The 18,948-nt window shown below is 38.8% G+C and overlaps 1 protein-coding gene across 9 annotated transcripts in view; it reads left to right on the top strand.

Moving 5' to 3' along the window:
* Window positions 1–18,655, top strand: part of PIEZO2 (piezo type mechanosensitive ion channel component 2) — a 241,310-nt gene extending 222,655 nt beyond the window's left edge. For 8 of the 9 annotated variants that reach the window (XM_072152257.1, XM_072152253.1, XM_072152251.1 and 5 more), the window contains 11 exons: window positions 1,745–1,892; window positions 3,661–3,875; window positions 3,965–4,123; window positions 6,815–6,962; window positions 7,996–8,184; window positions 10,540–10,632; window positions 11,313–11,485; window positions 12,392–12,508; window positions 15,725–15,804; window positions 15,918–16,095; window positions 16,535–18,654. In XM_072152257.1, the coding sequence (XP_072008358.1) occupies window positions 1,745–1,892; window positions 3,661–3,875; window positions 3,965–4,123; window positions 6,815–6,962; window positions 7,996–8,184; window positions 10,540–10,632; window positions 11,313–11,485; window positions 12,392–12,508; window positions 15,725–15,804; window positions 15,918–16,095; window positions 16,535–16,787 (1,753 nt within the window). In that variant the 3' untranslated portion in view covers window positions 16,788–18,654. Of the gene's footprint in view, window positions 1–1,744; window positions 1,893–3,660; window positions 3,876–3,964; window positions 4,124–6,814; window positions 6,963–7,995; window positions 8,185–10,539; window positions 10,633–11,312; window positions 11,486–12,391; window positions 12,509–15,724; window positions 15,805–15,917; window positions 16,096–16,534 lie in introns of all 9 variants that reach the window. The other variant, XM_072152250.1, reaches the window with a different exon arrangement.
* Window positions 18,656–18,948: the final 293 nt, after the last annotated feature.

Here is an 18,948-nt window from a genome sequence, read left to right as displayed (position 1 = left end):
ACTATAGAATCCATCTTTAATTTGTAGCTCTGAGGAGAACATGCTGCTGTGACTGTGTCAGTCTCACTAGCAAAATGACATTTGGCAAATATTTCAGGTGGAATCTAATTTTATGAAAAAGGGGGGGATTTTAAGAGAAGCCATATATCGTATATTCTCGTGTATAAGCGGACTTTTTCAGCACAAAAAATGTGCTGAAAAAACTCACCTCGGCTTATACACGAGTCAATTAAAAAATAAAAAACTTAATACTCACCCTCCGGTGTCCTGATCGTGGCGGACACACCTGAGGGTGAGTATTAAGTTTTTTATTTTTTATGTGCTTGGCAGGGGGCTGGCTGTATACTACATGGGGCCTGGCTGTATACTACATGGGGCTGGCTGTATACTATATGGGGCTGGCTGTATACTATGTGGGGGCTAGCTGTATACTACATGGGGCTGGCTGTATACTATATGGGGCTGGCTGTATACTATATGGTGCTGGCTGTATACTACATGGGGCTGGCTGTATACTGCATGGGGGCTGGCTGTATACTGCATGGGGGCTGGCTTTATACTACATGGGGCTGGCTGTATGCTGCATGGGGGCTGGCTTTATACTATATGAGGCTGGCTATATACTACTTGGGCTGGCTGTATACTACCTGGGGCTGGCTGTATACTACATGGGGCTGGCTGTATACTATATGGGGATGGCTTTATACTATATGGGGCTGGCTTTATACTATATGGGGCTTGCTGTATACTACTTGGGCTGGCTGTATACTACATGGGGCTGGCTGTATACTGCATGGGGGGTGGCTTTATACTATATGGGGCTGGCTGTATACTACTTGGGCTGGCTTTATACTACATGGGGCTGGCTGTATACTACCTGGGGCTGGCTGTATACTACATGGAGCTGGCTGTATACTACATGGGGGCTGGCTGTATACTATATGGGGCTGGCTTTATACTATATGGGGCTTGCTGTATACTACTTGGGCTGGCTGTATACTACATGGGGTTGGCTGTATACTACTTGGGGCTGGCTGTATACTACTTGGGGCTGGCTGTATACTACATGGGGCTGGCTGTATTCTACATGGGGCTAGCTGTATACTACAGGGGGCTGGCTGTATACTACAGGGAGCTGGCTGTATACTACATGGGGGCTGGCTAGCTATATACTACACCCTCAGCTTATACTCGAGTCAATAGGTTTTCCCAGTTTTTGGTGGTAAAATTAGGGGTTTCGGGTCGGCTTATACTAGCGTATATACGGTAAGTAAAGAAATAAGCTTTTAGGATATAAGACAAAGCTTCTTCTTTTACTTATACTACTTATTTGCCCAATGTTTGTTGAAAAATTAAGATTCAAATTAGTATGTCTTTATTTGTAGTTTAAAAATTTATTATAGTAATTGTTCATTTAAAACACAGTTAACACAATATTTAGAGATTGAATTTTTTATTTGTCAAAAGATTCCAAGGCAAATTCCAGGAATTTCTTTCTTTACCAGATTAGAGTAATTAGCGTCTATTCAATACTTACAGTATATGCATACATTGTAGCTCAGATCACAGGGGAATTACAAAAACAAATGAAACCTCGCTGGCTTTTGCAAATGTTCATTAACATTTTTTCTTTCTGAAAATTTATTCTTGGTGAATATTTTTTTGTAACCTGCTGTTCTACCTATCAAAATCTCTATGATCTACTTAGTTTACTTATTGGTGTTCTTATCACTTTTTCTTCCAGAATCCTTCAGATATATTTGCCAATCAAACAGTTTTTTTACAACCTCATCCATCCTGACTACAGTGCTGTGACTGATGTCTACGTGTTAATGTTCCTGGCAGATACTGTAGACTTCATCATAATTGTATTTGGCTTCTGGGCATTTGGAGTAAGTCATCATACCAAAGAAATTGCCAAGTGTAGGGTACTTCTACAAGGGAAATTAATAGCTGTAGGACTGCTGCATATCAATTAATAAGTGGATGTTTGAGACTTCATAGAGGAGGAGAAAAGGCAAATGCGGGCTGCAAAAAACAAAAAGAAACTTATTATATGAACAGAAATATAAGTTGGCCTATAGCAGTGGTGGCGAACCTATGGCACGCGTGCCAGAGAGGGCACGCAGAGCCCTCTCTGTGGGCACGCGCGCCTATCCCTCAATTACTGCGGCAGGACTTACAGCAAATGTATCCCACCGACGGAGTGATGCTGGGAAACTGAGCTTCCTGCCCAGGTTATTCTGCAGGTTTCTGTATGCTAGCGCTGCTCTCTGCTCACAGCTTACATGAGCTTCAGCAGGCAGCAGCACGGAGCTGGCCACAGAGGTCAGAGGTTGTGTGTGGGAGGAGTTACTGACGCTGGACACTCACACAGCGTCTCCTGCCTTATCTCTGCTCTCTTCCCAAGTGCCATCAGCAAAGCACTGAAGATGTAGGACAGGAGTCTATGAGCTGATCTGAGCTGGTGGGTGAACTTTCCATTTAGCCTCCTGTATCACCCGACCCCATAAACAGCCCTGATGCTTATTTATTTATTGCTGGAGCCCAATCCGTAGCAGACAGTACATAGCCCTGAACTACTGTACTTACTGACAGAGGACTGTATTCTGCATGGTGGGAAAAGCAGCAGTTCTTTGTAATTTATATACATAGGACTGTTGTCTCTCTTAGGAGTCCTAAGTAAACTATGGAGCAATAGATTCCAGCAGGCCTGTGTAAAATACAGAGTTGCATGCTGCAAAAGCCATTTAGTAACAGACTGCTGCATCTTATTGCATCATATTTTACACAGAACTTCTGTTGCTAGACAGCTTTCTTTCCTTACATAGAACTGCTGCCTCTTCCTCAGTGTTAAGCAGTCATTTGTAAAATGACACTTAACACAGGACTTTCTGCTTGACAAAAAAAAAAGAATCAGTCCTATGTAAGGAAAGGAAGTACTCAGAATGTAGCAGTCCTGTGCATGGTAATAAATTCTGTCTGGTATCCCAGAATTTATGTAGTTATTTATTACTAGCAGGACTGCTGCAGATTTTCTAGCTATGTACTTTGACATAATTGGGGCACATTCACATGTGCCGTTTGAATTGCATTTCTGTTTTGGGAGCCCCAAAGTGAAGATCCAAAGATTGGTCATTGGCCAATTACTGCCATTATCCCGGTACTTTACTAGCAGTGATGTGCTGTGGTTAGCTGCAGCGGTAAACACTGTGGGGAAAAAGAGGATGCAATGCCAGATTATTTCCCTTTTATGGTACAAAAGCGTACAACCTTTTAAGCTGTGTTATTGTGTTTCTATACTTAAACCTATGTTTTCAGTATAAACTGCCTTATTGGCACTTTGCGATAAGTAGATAGGTTTTACGTTGCAGTTTGGGCACTCATTCTCAAAAAGGTTCGCCATCACTGGCCTATAGTTATCTATCTATAGTTATAGTTCCTCCTAATTTACCAGTTTAATTTATTAGTTCTTTTTGTCTTTATACTGTTTACTTAGCTTTTATTATGTTACCTATGTGATGATTAACTAATATAAGCTGTTTGATTAATGGGCTGTGGGAAAACAATCTTTAATATAGAGATCAAAGCAACTTCACTACCAAATACATGAAAATATAAATTTTTTAAAGTTTGCTAATGTCTGATCTGTATTTTTAGAAACACTCAGCTGCAGCAGATATTACCTCCTCTTTGTCAGAAGACCAGGTACCAGAAGCATTCTTGGTGATGGTTTTAATACAGTTTGGCACAATGGTGGTGGACCGTGCACTCTATCTCAGAAAAACTGTGATGGGCAAAGTCATATTTCAGGTTATACTGGTGTTTGGTATACATTTTTGGATGTTCTTCATTTTACCTGGAGTAACCGAAAGGTAAAGGACTATGAATATGTGTCGGTAACACATTATAACTTTCCCTCAATTGCTTCAGGATCATGTCCTTTTGTTTCTATTTTTATCAGGAAATTCAGTCAAAACACTGTAGCACAGCTATGGTATTTTGTGAAATGTATCTATTTTGGACTATCAGCTTATCAGATCCGCTGCGGATACCCAACACGTGTTCTTGGGAACTTCCTTACAAAAAGCTACAACTATGTCAATCTGTTCTTATTTCAAGGGTAGGTAGCAATATGGTAAATGTACTGTAAAGAAGGGTAAACCAAATATGTCAAATAAGTGAGTAACCCTCAGATTCCAATTCACCTAATGGAGATTCGAACAAAATGTTACACCTTTTCCCATACAGAGCACTGTAGCTAAACTCCATAATGGTAATGGTCTATTAGTCTTTCAGAACTGTTGATGTTGAGTTCACATAGATATATGGGGCTGCTAAAAAATATCATAATGTAAAGAAAAGTACTAAATGTGTGTAAAGCAGGGTCTAATAACAGATTGAAGACACAGACAGTGACAGTGAGCCCTTACACTAATCACCTTGCTGGCTGCCCCTACCTATTTGCCTCACTTACCCTAGGTGGTAAAGGACAAAATGAAGACATTCACTTCTTGTGCAAAAAACACAGACAAAGACAAGTACAACAGAATTATGTTGCAAGCCCTATGTTAAAGGTGCACCTAGAAAAAGGTGGTGAACCCTGTCGGGGAAGTGCAGAGGGCGCCAGATTCATGAAGAACGGGCGCTACAATTCTGGCGCACCCTGCACTATATACAGGCAAACTGCATTTAGTGCAGTTGACACTACTCTTAGTAAATGTGTCCCAATATCCTCATCAGAGCATTCTCTGCTGTACTCTACGGAGAGAGAATGACGCCAGCACAGATGTTACAATCTGCTTTCTTACTGGAATATGCTGTGAGTTTATGCAGTGGTGGCTGGGATTGTGGCCACTTTTTTTTTTGTCTCTCTGTATGGTTCTAGAGAGAGTTCTAGCTGTTTGCAAAATTGGAATTCAGATATCTGCAATAAAAAAAGATATACAGATCATGGTCAGTTGCTATTACAAATTTTTTTTAAACCAAAATCTCTTGGAGCCAACAACTTAAGTACAGTTAGAGATTGTGTGATTATTTTTAGTATTAAGTCAAATTTGAAATGTATATGATGTATATACCTATGGCTTTATATGCTGAAATAACAAGGTAAATTGCTAAGATACTGTATATACTCGAGTATAAGCCGAGTTTTTCAGCACAAAAAAATGTGCTGAAAAACCCTATCTTGGCATATATTCGAGTCTATGAAAAAAAACCTCTATACTCATCGTTCCGTTGCCCCCGGCAAGTCCTTTTCTGTTTTCCGAAGCTCAGGTTCCATCTTCGGGTTCCTGCTGCATCACACACACCATGACGAGGCTGCTGGCTATTTACTGGGGGCATGTGATACAATGGCAAGATACATTGACACAAGCATGGAGAAAAAATGCTACATTCTATCAGATATATTTTTCTTTACAATTTACCAATAGCCTTCCACATGAATCCAACCTAAAATTTGTGACAAATTTGAAAAACCTTTTATAAATAGTTAAGGTTATAATGGCTTATATCTGGCTCAAAGATGCATTACTATGAAGGTACAGTTAGGAAACCTGCACATGATGTAGATTTTCTTCCATGTAGAAAATCAGCAGCATAATACAGGAGCTGTAGAAAAAATCCACTCTGGAAACAGATTTCTGCTGCAGATCGAAGAATTAATGACATTTAATGCAATTTAATGCAGCAAACATGCTGCAGATCCCGGTGCGGAATCCAACCCTTCTAAAGGGAAATGCATCATAAAACTGTATCAGAAACCAGACTGGTTCAGTTGGTTTCTGTTGCTTGTGTTATGCCAGCAAAATAACCACCTCATAAATTCCACGGCCAATATGCAATGTGTGCACTTAGGCTTAGGCTATCTTAGGGAATTGCCACATAATTGCAGCAAAACCAATTAGGTTTAGTTATGATTTCACTGTCAAATCACAGGAAACTAAAACTAAACCATGTATTATTTTCAATTCAGGTTTGAGCTTCAAAAACTTCATGCTAAAGCCTAAACACATCTGAGTATGCGTGAAAAGCCAGAGCATCCTTTAGCTGGATTGCAAAATATAAATACAAATGCTCTGCAATAACTCAGTACTCATAGATATCAGATACTAGAGTAGATTGGTCATGATTGCAGTCATAGTGAGAGCAGCCTCAATTATTTTTACTGTTTCAAACTTGGTCATACAAAGAAGGTCTTTGTGTGTAGGTTATCATGTGTGTGTAGTTTAGCATCAGCATCTTCCCCAGCATTCCTCCTATCATAAATATAAGAGCGGGGAATCATAATTATTGCCAAGCACCACTTTGGATCAATGAGTTGCATTGGCATGTATTTCTATAAAACTGGACCCAGTGAATTTGTGTTTACATTGAATAGGCAACTTGTGACATCATATTGGATTAAACCGTATATCATCTTCTGAAATATATCTGGACCTGTCCAACCCAAATATATATATATATATATATATATATATATATATATATATATATATATATATAGCTAATCTCAAAAATCAGTTCCATTGTATCCACCACATCATTGCTTGGTCACGTCAGTAATGTAGTGTTGGACAAATTTCTCACAAATAATTATTTTAGAATGAAATTGGGATAAGCTGTTACATTTTGTCATATGATTTGATTAACATTTTTTCCTGTTATTTGACATTCCAAATAATAAGTAGATTGAACATGTTAGTGACATGAAACTCATGTCTGCCCAAAAAGAAATGTGTTCAGCAATGTGTTTGCAATCACTTAGTAATTCTTTCATACAGTCCTAATGATGTGTGATCTTTTTCCTCAGCTTTCGCCTGGTGCCATTTTTAACTGAGCTGAGAGCTGTCATGGATTGGGTATGGACTGACACTACACTCAGTCTTTCCAGCTGGATCTGTGTAGAGGATATTTATGCTCACATATTTATTTTAAAATGCTGGCGTGAGTCAGAAAAGGTAAGGAATGTACAGTCATTATGTTGGAATGTTAAAAGAAACATAAGTTTCAATTTTCGGCACAAAGAACAAAACATTTCTAATCAACAATATTGCAAAAAAAGATTTTATTAGCTCAAGACAACCTGTTGTTACATGCTCTGTTGAGCTAACAGTCCAGCAGCTGGAAACTCTTGTTTAGCTAAATCAGAGATACCGTATATAATCGAGTATAAGTCGACCCAAGTATAAGACAAGGTCCCTAATTTTACCACAAAAACCTATATTTTTTACTCGAGTATAAGCCGAGTTTGGGTTTTCAGCACAATTTTTTGTGCTGAAAAACTAGCCTTATACTCGAGTATATATGGTAAATTTATAACCAGCAAGGCTCTTCGATCTACATTATAATTCATTATTTTCTTTTGTAGCAATTTTGTATAGAAAGCATTAATGCAAACATTGTGGTTTCTCCTCTGATCACTCCATACTTTTTAAGACCCTATAATAAGCATGATTCAAGCACCATAAAACAGAGTCTTTTTCAATTTAAAAATAAATATGTATAACAAAATTTTGTACCGAAAGGGAACTTTGCACCACAAAAAAACCAAGACCAAATATCAAAGAAGACCGAATCCACCTATACCCAATATAGAATAATTTTTATCCTTTACAACTCAGAGTTAAATGTAATTTTTTTCTCTTGCACTTGCCAGCCTTGGGTATCTTAGGATAGCACTTGCTGCAGATTTTCTATATATCTTATATCTATTCATATTGGTCAAGCTCCCATTAGTCATCATCAGACACTTCATTTTTATTAAGGAGTAAAGTTCAAACATTCAAACAATTTTGTTGAATTAACATCATTTATTAAAAAAAACATGCTTGGTTTATAATTACGGCTTTTTAGCCAAGCACACTGAATAAATATGGGACCATCTCACAAAAACACCAAGACTCCAGTAAATGATAGTGACATGGTCTGATTCATCTACAGATGGACTACTTATGCTCTGCTTTTATTTCTGTATTTGTGTCTTGTCTGCAGAGATATCCACAGCCACGGGGTCAGAAGAAGAAGAAAGTAGTAAAGTATGGAATGGGTGGTATGATCGTTGTACTTCTGATATGCATTGTTTGGTTCCCATTACTTTTCATGTCTCTAATAAAATCAGTTGCTGGCGTGACAAACAAGCCACTGGATGTGTCCATTAAAATATCTTTGGGAGGTTTCCAGGTAAGGTGAAACAGTAATACATTTTGTTTATTTGTAATATTAGTGCTATATCACTAAAAGTCCAGGATTAGAAAATTAAAAATTACACACTTGACCATTGGATAAAAGTCACAGACTATAGGCAGAGCTACTATGGAAGGGCTCAAATGTTTAGTTTTCTAGTCATGAACAGTGCAATAAATCGTAGTATTTGTTTTAAATATTTGTATATTCTTCATAAATCTGTAATCAATTTTCTAACCCAACCATTAGGGCACCTTGCAAGCAAATCTTACATGATTTATCATCCATTTTCCAAAAGTATGGAGTCTATTCAGGTTCTAGAATGCAACATAACTGAAAAGTAGCAGTACGTAGTGCCCTGTGGACTGTAGACCCAGTGGCATTGTGGCTGATGCATTGGGGAGTGTGTATAAGTCCTTCCTCTATGATCATCCTCCTGAGGTGTCAGCCTAATTAACAGCTGAATAATCTTATCTAACATCTGCTTCTAATAGGACTTTGCCATGCTCATTATAAAAGTGTTACCAGTCACCTTTGCAAATTCATCCGGAAATTAGGTCTTTCTAGGTTCTAAAACCTAGGGGAAAAAAAGGATACAGCTTTTGTTGTGTGTTGTACAATTGTGTATAGTAGTATAGTTAACTATTGAAGACTACCCCTTACTGCACTAACAAATACTTTAAAATATATTGTGCAGATAACAGTAGCATAGAGTGTGCAAGTGTGCATGTTTCATATTCTCCAGGCATAGTAGAAACCTCAAAACCATATAAAGAGAACATAACAAAACTAAAAATTACCAACGACAGATGACAAGGTAGGGAAGATGGGGGTGAGGGTTGACAGTGGGGACAAGAAGAGCATAGAGTCACATTATGCACAGGGTAGAGACAAAATAATTAATGAACTCTAATGAAATGTTGCCAATGAGCACAAAGCCTTTCTGTGTGGAGCAAGAGTCAAATTACAATCTCCAGGTGATATTGAGTAGATATAAGGAGCTTAAAAATCACTGTAGTCACATGTTCCTGGTATAGAGAACATGTGATTTTGGTGACTGTGTTCAGTATAGAGTTTACATATTAAAATGTAAGGGGCAAGGAGGGAGTAGGGTAATGGCTCTACCATTACCTTGAGAATGACACCTACCATCCAGGAACACCTCTTTAGACCTCTGCTCAAGGTGATAAAAAATTAATTGTGACAAAAAAAATACCTGACATTTAGACTGCTTAGACATTCTTTCTCAAACACAAAGTGCCACTGGCTGCAAGAGAAATAGAAGGAACAAAGCCAGGCAAAGCTGGCACTGTGGAGGCATACACAGATATTTGATATGAATCTTAGCCTATTTAATTGGGGTGGCAAAGCCCCAGTTGGAACCTTTCTAAATGATGGCTTTTGAGTTATGTAGATTGATATTCAATGGCCCACATTTATTAAAACTAGTGCATTCTGTACATTGTGCAGTTTGCCTATGGATTGTGCAGGGTGCACCAGTTTCATCAAAAGAGAAAGTGTGCACCATTTATTTGGTGCACATTGTTCATGCAGACAGAATTGTGATTGTTATAAATTTGATGCAAACTCAGATTAAGCACTAACACGCCTCTTTAGATGCACATTTTTTCTGTTGAAGACACCTTATAAATACATGTGCAAGCAGTTTGCATGTTCTTTTCAGTGCAAAGTCAGACAGAAAACTGGCGCAAACAATTTATTAAAAATGTGCCAATGTGTTTGTTATACACAAGGGGGTGCATTTATTAATCTGGGCGCAGGGTGGCGCTATGTGCTATAATTTCCAGTGTGATTTATGGGCTCAAGAGAGTAATGATTTGGTGCGGGAACCAAAAGATTAAGAACTGTTTCCACATTCATGAAGGTGAATTTGACTTCCCTAGATCAGCTTTTAGCTGCTCTATTTGTGCGACAAAAATTGTACCACAAAACCAGTCAGAAAAATAGAAGTGCCAGAAAAGTAACGGATTTACAGACGGCAACACAGTTTTGTGCCCAAAAACAGAACAAGTCGATAGTGTAGGAAAACCACCAAAATTGTGGTGCCGACACTTTATAAATAAGGCGCAAAAGGGGAAAAAAATTCCTCCAGTTTTCCATTTGAAAGGCAATGATAAATGACCCCCAAGGATTCGAGAGGCTGCATTGGATTTGCAAACAAAATAAATATATATTTATAAATAGTAGTAAGAAAATTCAAATCAATAAGGGACAAAAATAACTCTGTTTTGTGTAATGAGCACTGTAGATCATTACTTGGATCAATGCTTCATATAATGCTTCCAGTGAAGCACAACTGACTTGAATTTAAGGACTCTGTTTGTCTTGCAGCCTATTTTTACTATGAGTGCACAACAGAACCAGCTAAAAGATATGGATTCAGCATTATATCGGGCATTTGAGAAGAGTTTGGATAAGGACACAGTAAGTAAAATTGTATAATATATATCCAGGGGCGTAACTTAAGGGGGTGCAGAGGTTGCGGTCGCACCCGGGCCCAAGAGGTTTAGGGGGCCCTTATGGTGTCACTTTCCCATATGAGAAGACTATTACTATAAACCATACATCGGGGGCCTAGCACAGACTTTGCACTGGGGCCCATAAGCTTCTAGTTATGCTGCTGTATATATCCTTACATTTTTAGGCACAACAATTACATTTTAACCTGCAGCACCATAAATGGAATATTGGGAGAACCAGCGCCAGTGAATTTTGTATTTTAAGATAATACATGTATATATAAATGCTATTGTTTGCTATAAAACTACTGTACATGATTTCCTTTCCTACATCTAATATATACAGAACCACTTGTGTGTTTTATTTTTCATATACATGTTAAATATTTTATTTTTAATTTATACAAATATGAAAAAATATATTTGGCACAGTGAACTTCCAAAGTTTCTCCTAGTGATGTCAGAAGCCAAAATTCTAGAAGATTACTACATTATTTATATGGTGCAGATAAAACACAAGTGAAAACCGATGACATATTTAGTATAACAAAGGTCCCTCTGCAATCTAAATATTCATATCCCTACCTGATGTAAAATTAGGGCTTCCTGTAGCATACAGTATATTAAAATATATGTTTTTTACAGTCAGCTCTCCAGTTTCTAGAAGGATATGGAAGGGAAGATATTACCATTGCAGAATTAGAGGGAAATTCTAATTCTTTATGGACTATTAGCCCTCCAAGTAGAAATTCCATGATACAAAGCCTTAATAACTTGGACCATGACTTCACACTTGTTGTCTCTTGGACCATTCAGCGGTAAGTAAAGCTGGCCTGTTGAAATGTATACATATGTAATCATTTATGTATATGTCTGTAGAGAATCACCTGTTCACTTCTAAACATTAAGTGTATACTAGATCTTTAGCATAAAACTGTGAATTTAAGTATCTTGTAGTTCTTCCTATGCAGATTTTAGCAATATTATTGTATAGTGGTAAGTTTTCACTATATAAACATCTGAAAATAGGTAAAACCATAATGAGATTGAGTACCGTATTTTTCGGCCAGTGCACCTTATATATGAACTTAGACAAGATGTACTGTACATTTACCAGTGTTTAATAGCTCCATCCCCAGAAATTTCCTGCACCTTCCCACACTGTACACAGGGTCCCTAGCTCCTGAAGTGCCCTGGCACCACAGCTAACATTGTGCCCATCCTGCCCTCCCCTAGCACGGAGAGACCGGAGCTGCCATAGTGCAGACCACGAGGCAATCATCATCATCAGTAAGAAATCCCCCATACCTGACAGCCCTGTAACAGGGGAAAGAGAAGGAGCCACAGGGAACCCCACAGGAATAACACCCTGGCTGAGGAGGGAAGGAGAAGGGGCAGAGGGAGACCGCTTAACCCCTGCTGCATCACCCTGCATTAACCCCCAGCAGCCCATACCTCTGAGATCGGAGCTCTCTGACACGCTGAAGACAAGTTTCCCGGGAAGTGTAGTTGGCTTGAACTGCTGGTCATTTTTAGGTACTGCATTTGATCCTGCGCCTTATACTCCAGTGCGCCTTATATATGAACCTAGATGTCTTATCAGGAATTTATCAGAGGTGCGCCTTATAGTCCGGTGCGCCTTATAGGCCGAAAAATACGGTACATTTCAACACTGAGACAGTCAGTACTAACACAGTTTATGTATCTTCTACACAACAATTTAGAAATATGAGTCTTGGAGCTAAAGCAGAAATCACTGGTGAGAAGCACACTGTTTCTTTATCCAATACTACACGGCAATTAATCGCAGACATGATGGAATCGGACAAAGAAAAGACAGTGTGAGTATTACATAAAAATAAAAAGCTTATTCTTATAGCTCACTCGGTATAAACATTTGTATCTATCAACGTATCAAGGGAGCCTTGGCAAAAGCTAGAAAGAGTGTGTGTAATTTGTACGTACTTGTCTTCTAAAGTATAACCACCTGCAGTTACAGACTGAGAGCTAAATAGAGAGCCTGATGAAATCATTCCTGTTAAGGTGTCTACACATGATGGGGCACATGCACTTACAGAAAGTGCATTGTCTGACTATAATGCACCGTGCGGCTATTCAATAAGATTGTGCACCCCAAGTCATGAATGTATCGCTTCCCCGCTCAGGTGCGACAGAGTTCAGCATCTTTTTAGTGGTGCATCTTAGGGCTAGGGCTTGCAACAGAATTTGAAAGTTAAGTCCCGCGCTCAGTAGAATCAGTCGGACTGTCCGACCGCATGCTCCCTAATTTGTGTCACATGGGAGACAGCACAGCTGTGCCACAAAAAGGGCCGCGTGCGCCACGAACCCAGTTCCCACACTTCTTAAATACCTGTGCAAGCTGTTTTAGCCCTGAAAATAGTGCAAAGTCCAACAAAAGTGTGTGCACGACCCTTAATAAATGAGCCCTTGATGTGTATTACGCATGGCTTATCCCTGTGGAAAATCCAAAGTTTAATACAGTAGCAGTGTAGGATATGGGATTTTTCATGGAAAAAACAAGCATCAGAAACAGCTTTCCATTGGTGGTTTATGATCAACAGCATGTTTTTTTATTTGCCGATACTGTGACATTCTACCTTTACGATTCAAAGATTGAGCCTCTTCCCCCTACCGCATCAAAATCGGGGCATAAAAAGAATTACCACTGGGTACACTCTGCAGCCATGCCGCTTTGTGTGCAGATAGCCTTAGGTGCAGGGCCGATTCTAGCATATTTGCTGCCTGAGGCGAATATTAAAATGCTGCCCCCCCCTCCGCTCCCTGTTAAGTAAATGCTGAAAACGTTACTAACAATTAACATCCCCACAGGCAGTTCCCTGACACTGTGTGACTGACTACAGGTTCTGGGAGTCATTAGTGGCATCTAGTACCTTATAGATGACAATCTCTTCCATCAGGAGGACTTTATTCCTGGTTCTCCAATCCATGAAGTATCACAGGTGAATTCACGGCCGGATATCTTCAGCTCCGTGCAGCATCTCCACCCGGCGTCCCTAAAAATACCACAATCACTTACGGTATAAAGCAGTGATGGCTAACCTATGGCACTGGTGCCAGAGGTGGCACTCAGAGCCCTTTCTGTGGGCACCCAAGCCATCACCAGAGATGACTCCAGGTATCTTCCTACAGTCCCAGACAACCCAGGACTTGCTGTGCACAGAGCTATATTAAAGTGACAGCTCTACCTGGGACTATTTTCTGCTTTATTGGTGTCCTCAGGGGCTGGTATCAATGAAAACTGTGACAGAGAAGGGAGTATAAATCACAAATTAAATTTCTGTGATGGCACTTTGCGATAAATAAGTGGGTCTTTGTTGTAGTTTTGGCACTCGGCCTCTAAAAGGTTTGCCATCACTGGTATAAAGTCTCCTGGATAACAACACTGTGCTCCTAAATAATATATACCGCTAACAACACAACTGACCGCACTCTCCCCACATATAAAACATCCCTTCATTATATATATATATATATATTTCTACTGGAATTATAGCCTGCACAGCTATATACACCCCCAATTTATTAATACAGACCCTTAACATTTGGTTTCCATGATGCAAAGTAATCTATGGTATCCTATAACTAATATATCCCACCCTGTTATTATGTTACATGATTTTACATAAAGTGCTCCCCTGACCAATGTGAATATATAGCACCGCCTAATATGCAGCCCCCCCCAATGCTTAGTAATATACTGTATCCCATATACAGCCCCCCCAGCTTAGTAATATACTGTATCCCATATACAGCCCCCCCCAGCTTAGTAATATACTGTATCCCATATACAGCCCCCCCCAGCTTAGTAATATACTGTATTTCATATACAGCTCCCCAGCTTAGTAATATACTGTATCCCATATACAGCTCCCCAGCTTAGTAATATACTGTATCCCATATACAGCCCCCAGCTTAGTAATATACTGTATCCCATATACAGCCCCCCAGCTTAGTAATATACTGTACCCCCCAGGAAAAGAAGAATCTGGCCTCATATAATATATACAGCCCCCACAGTATACAGTTATTCTGGCCTCATATAATATATAGAGCACCCCCGCCTCAGTATAAATTACTCTGGCCCCATATAATATATACTGCATCCCCCCCAGTATAAAACAATTCTGGCCCCATATAATATATACAGCACCCCCACCCCCCAGTATAAAACAATTCTGGCCCTTTATAATATATACAGTACCCCCCCCCCCATATAAAACAATTCTAGCCCCATATAATATATACAGCACCCCCTCCCCACACACACAGTATACAACAATTCTGGCCACATATAATATATACACCCCCCCCACCACCACCACAGTATAAAACAAGTATGGCCCCATATTATGCATACAGCACCCACCACAGTATAAAACAATTATGGCCCCATATAATATATACACCCCCCACAGTATAAAACAATTATGGCCCCATATAAAATAGACAGTACTTCCCCCCTCCCACGATAACATGACACCTCCCCACTCCCCCTTATTAACCACATAGAATAAATGAAAGTGCATTAAAAATAATAAAAATCATACTCACCTGCAGGCAGCTGCTCCCTCGGTGCGCGGGTCCCATCTTCGAGCCACGGCTCCGCACAGTGACACAGGCGGCGTGACGTCATGACGCCTGTGTCACTGATTAGAACGGAGCGACGCAGCTGCCGGAAAGGCACTCTGTCGCTCCACATATAAATCGCGCCTGTGTCTTAAAGAGACAGGAGCGATTTATTTAGCTGGTGGGCGATTCAGGCGGTAAATGGCGCCCAAATCGCCCACTTTAGAGCGTGAATTTCACCGCCCTTTACAGGTATCTGCATTCTGCCGCATGGCAGATGCGGCTCTGCTTAGGTGCAGTGTTGTAGTTAAGACCTTGTCTTGGGCTGAATACCAAATACATCAATATTAATGGTGTTAAATTTAGGGAGTAGTTAAGGACATCAAACGTAATATATAAAATGAAAGATATTAACATGTTTAACATGTAAATATCTGTGCTTTTTTCAGTACACTTGAACATATCTATCCATGGTACATCAAAGCTCCAAGCGATTCTACAGCAAAACCCATACTGCAACTTCTCAAGAGTAAGTTCTATCTTCCCTGAAATGTGCATTTTAGTTCAGAATCAATGGTAAGCATCATTTAGAAACCTAAACAACCAAATGCTTACATGTCTTATTATTCTCCTTTTCAACAGACCAAGAATTTGCAAATATTAGTGTAAGTCTCAAGAGAAATGGTACTGGTGAATTTGCCCGGGAGTGGTGGGTTCTTAATCAGGTTAAGAAACATTCTTCAAACAACGTTGGCTTAGAATTATTTGTCTTCAGTGATAAAGTCAGCCCACCTAGTCTTGGATTTTTAGCCGGTTACGGGTAAGCATATTGCAATGGAGCATGTTTCTTGTTCGATAAGTTCATGTTATATCTGCACAATTCAGACAACGATCCAAATCCTTTTTAGCAACAGTTAAATGATAAGATTCTGCCTGCATCCACTAAACTTTAAACTGTATTTAAAATTATTTCACTCTGTGCTGTTATTGCAAGATATCTTAAAATAATAACTGAATAGTAACCCTCACTCCTCTCTGCAACAAATGAGCACTCAATATGGCAGCAGTCACATGATTAACCACATGACTCTTTTGGACTGGACCCTTTTCTTCTCAGTTCAGAAATTTTGACCTATCCCTTTTAGAGCCAGAAATAACAAGCTAATATGTACTAAATGTAATTGACTACTAAAGATGACACTAATGAGTTAATATTTCTTTAACGTATATGTTTAATGAATTATACTTGTTATTTTCAGAATTATGGGATTGTATGCTTCTGTGGTACTCGTAATCGGAAAGTTTGTTCGAGAGTTCTTCAGCGGAATATCCCACTCCATCATGTTTGAGGAACTACCAAATGTGGACCGTATCCTAAAACTGTGCACAGACATTTTCCTAGTAAGAGAGACTGGGGAATTGGAACTGGAAGAAGATTTGTATGCCAAATTAATATTCTTATACCGTTCACCAGAAACTATGATCAAATGGACAAGAGAAAAAAATAAATAATATTAATGAACGCAGTGATTCAGTTGACTTCATTTGGATTATTATAAGCACAATATTGCCATAGCTCACTTATGAGCTTGGACTCTTGCAATGAAGAATCAGTTTCCATTACAGTGCAACAAAGCTACAGATGGTCAGGTATTTTTGGATCTGAAGCCACAGTAACTTTTATTGAGATACTTAAGTCGTCTGAGAAGGTATGACCAAAACAAAGCAAAAGTAGGAATACAGTTATACAACTGGGCTTCACCAAAGACATCTCCTGTAATGTGCAATATGTTGCTTTAGAGTCTTCTGATCCCTTGAAATGGCAATCAATTGATTTCTTTTTATCGTTCAGACTTAATGCAGCAAAGGTTAAGTATACGATTGCACAAAGAGATTTTTATGCAAAGAAGCCACACTCCACTCCATTTGTATGCAAGAATCCACACAAAATAACAATCTTGTTCACTGCCTTACTTTATTGGAATTTCCCAACAGAACATTTTTTATCAATGATTTTACTTTTTCTCAGGATAATTTAAAAAAATATACACTAAAATGAATAATATAGAGAAAGTGCAAGGCAATTTCAACAACTGTTCCGTGAAATGATATAATTCACTGTAAGGCTTTTGTTACAGGCTGAGATGCATGCCTCTAACCAAACCTATTGTACCTTACAAAGTATGGAGAAGGAAAATGATCATGTGGCATATTTACCTTTCGTTTTTTATTTAATGTCCGTAGTTTACAGTAAGTCATATCGGCCTTTATTTATTTCCAATCTTCACCTTGCACAGTCTTAATCAGGGTAATGTCACAATGTAAAGATAAGACTATAATTTGTCAGCAGCTAAGTAAGAACACATGGAGAAAGTCAGCGGCGCCTAGTGATAAAGTGCACACATCTTGTTTGATGATTCTTGCTTACAATAAGCATTAAGACTTACTTGAAAATCAGTCTTTATTTGCAGCCAAGGAAGGAGTAAAATACTGGAGTTTTTTCTTTTTTTAACCTGAACATTCCTTATGATTTTATTAAGGGCTACTAGTTAATAAACACTGTTTGTAAATTGTCATATACAGAAGGCATGCACAGTTCTGAATGTGGCCCATGTTATAGTGAATACTGCAAACAGTTTCCCATGGAGGAATTGTTACTAATCAATATGTCTTTTCATTCATACATTCTTTATTTATAGTATTTCTGTCATGTATTCACCATAGGGCAGCCATTTTGCAGACAGTATCAATAATAATACTGATAATACATTTCCCTTACCTAGATATTATTAGTACAGGTAGTACTGCTATAGTGATATACAGTGTTTGTTTTACCAAAATGGCTGCCTTTATGGTTTATAGGTAACTGGTACTCTCTAAGCAGCACCAGAATAGGGGAAATGAATGTGGTGCAGTTGCATCCACAGGAAATACCACCAGGAGGCCAATAACAAATAAAATAATTCATGCAGTTTGATAATCAACCTAATATACTGATCTTGTCCCAAGACACAAAGGGATGTTTAAGGAGAACCTCTTCTGTAGCCTGCTGCCATAAGTGGACCCTTTCATATACGTCATGAAAAAAGTCATTTACAGAGAATGTTTTAACCACTAAATTCTAGCCATGCAGTTATCATACTGTAAATGATGAACTGTTCCCTGGAAGTTAGAATGAAGTATTTATTTCTCTACGTTATTGATTGAAAAAGAAAACTGTTTTACTTCTGTGAATCTCACATTGCATGACGAAGCAGCAGGTGCTATGGTCATATAACTGCTGTAACATTTTACTGATAATGGATGACATTTGTAGAATACTGTTTGCGTGACATGGGACTTTTCCAATGGCTGCTTTTTTCTTACAAAGAAACATTTTAAAATAAATTTTTTTCACAATCTGTATGTTGTCATAAATCTTAAGGGAAAATTGGAAACCTACAATATCAGTATCTCAATATAAATGTATATGGATTGTAAAAATCTGAAGAGAAAATATTACAATGCAATTTGAATAACATTACTGTAGAATAATGAATGTCAAGGCGTACAAAAGTTATATGGGTATCAAATTATATACAACCTCATAGAGACGGCAACTTCCTGAAATAGAGAGGAAGGACAAAGTGAGAGATGAAGAGACAAGTGAAGTGGTGTCCTACAGCAGCCCATA

Source organism: Engystomops pustulosus, chromosome 5, assembly GCF_040894005.1.
Source record: "Engystomops pustulosus chromosome 5, aEngPut4.maternal, whole genome shotgun sequence".
NCBI classification, from domain to species: Eukaryota; Metazoa; Chordata; class Amphibia; order Anura; family Leptodactylidae; genus Engystomops; species Engystomops pustulosus.
The sequence above is the reverse complement of the archived record's forward strand: the minus strand, read 5'-3'. Positions and strand labels throughout refer to the sequence as shown.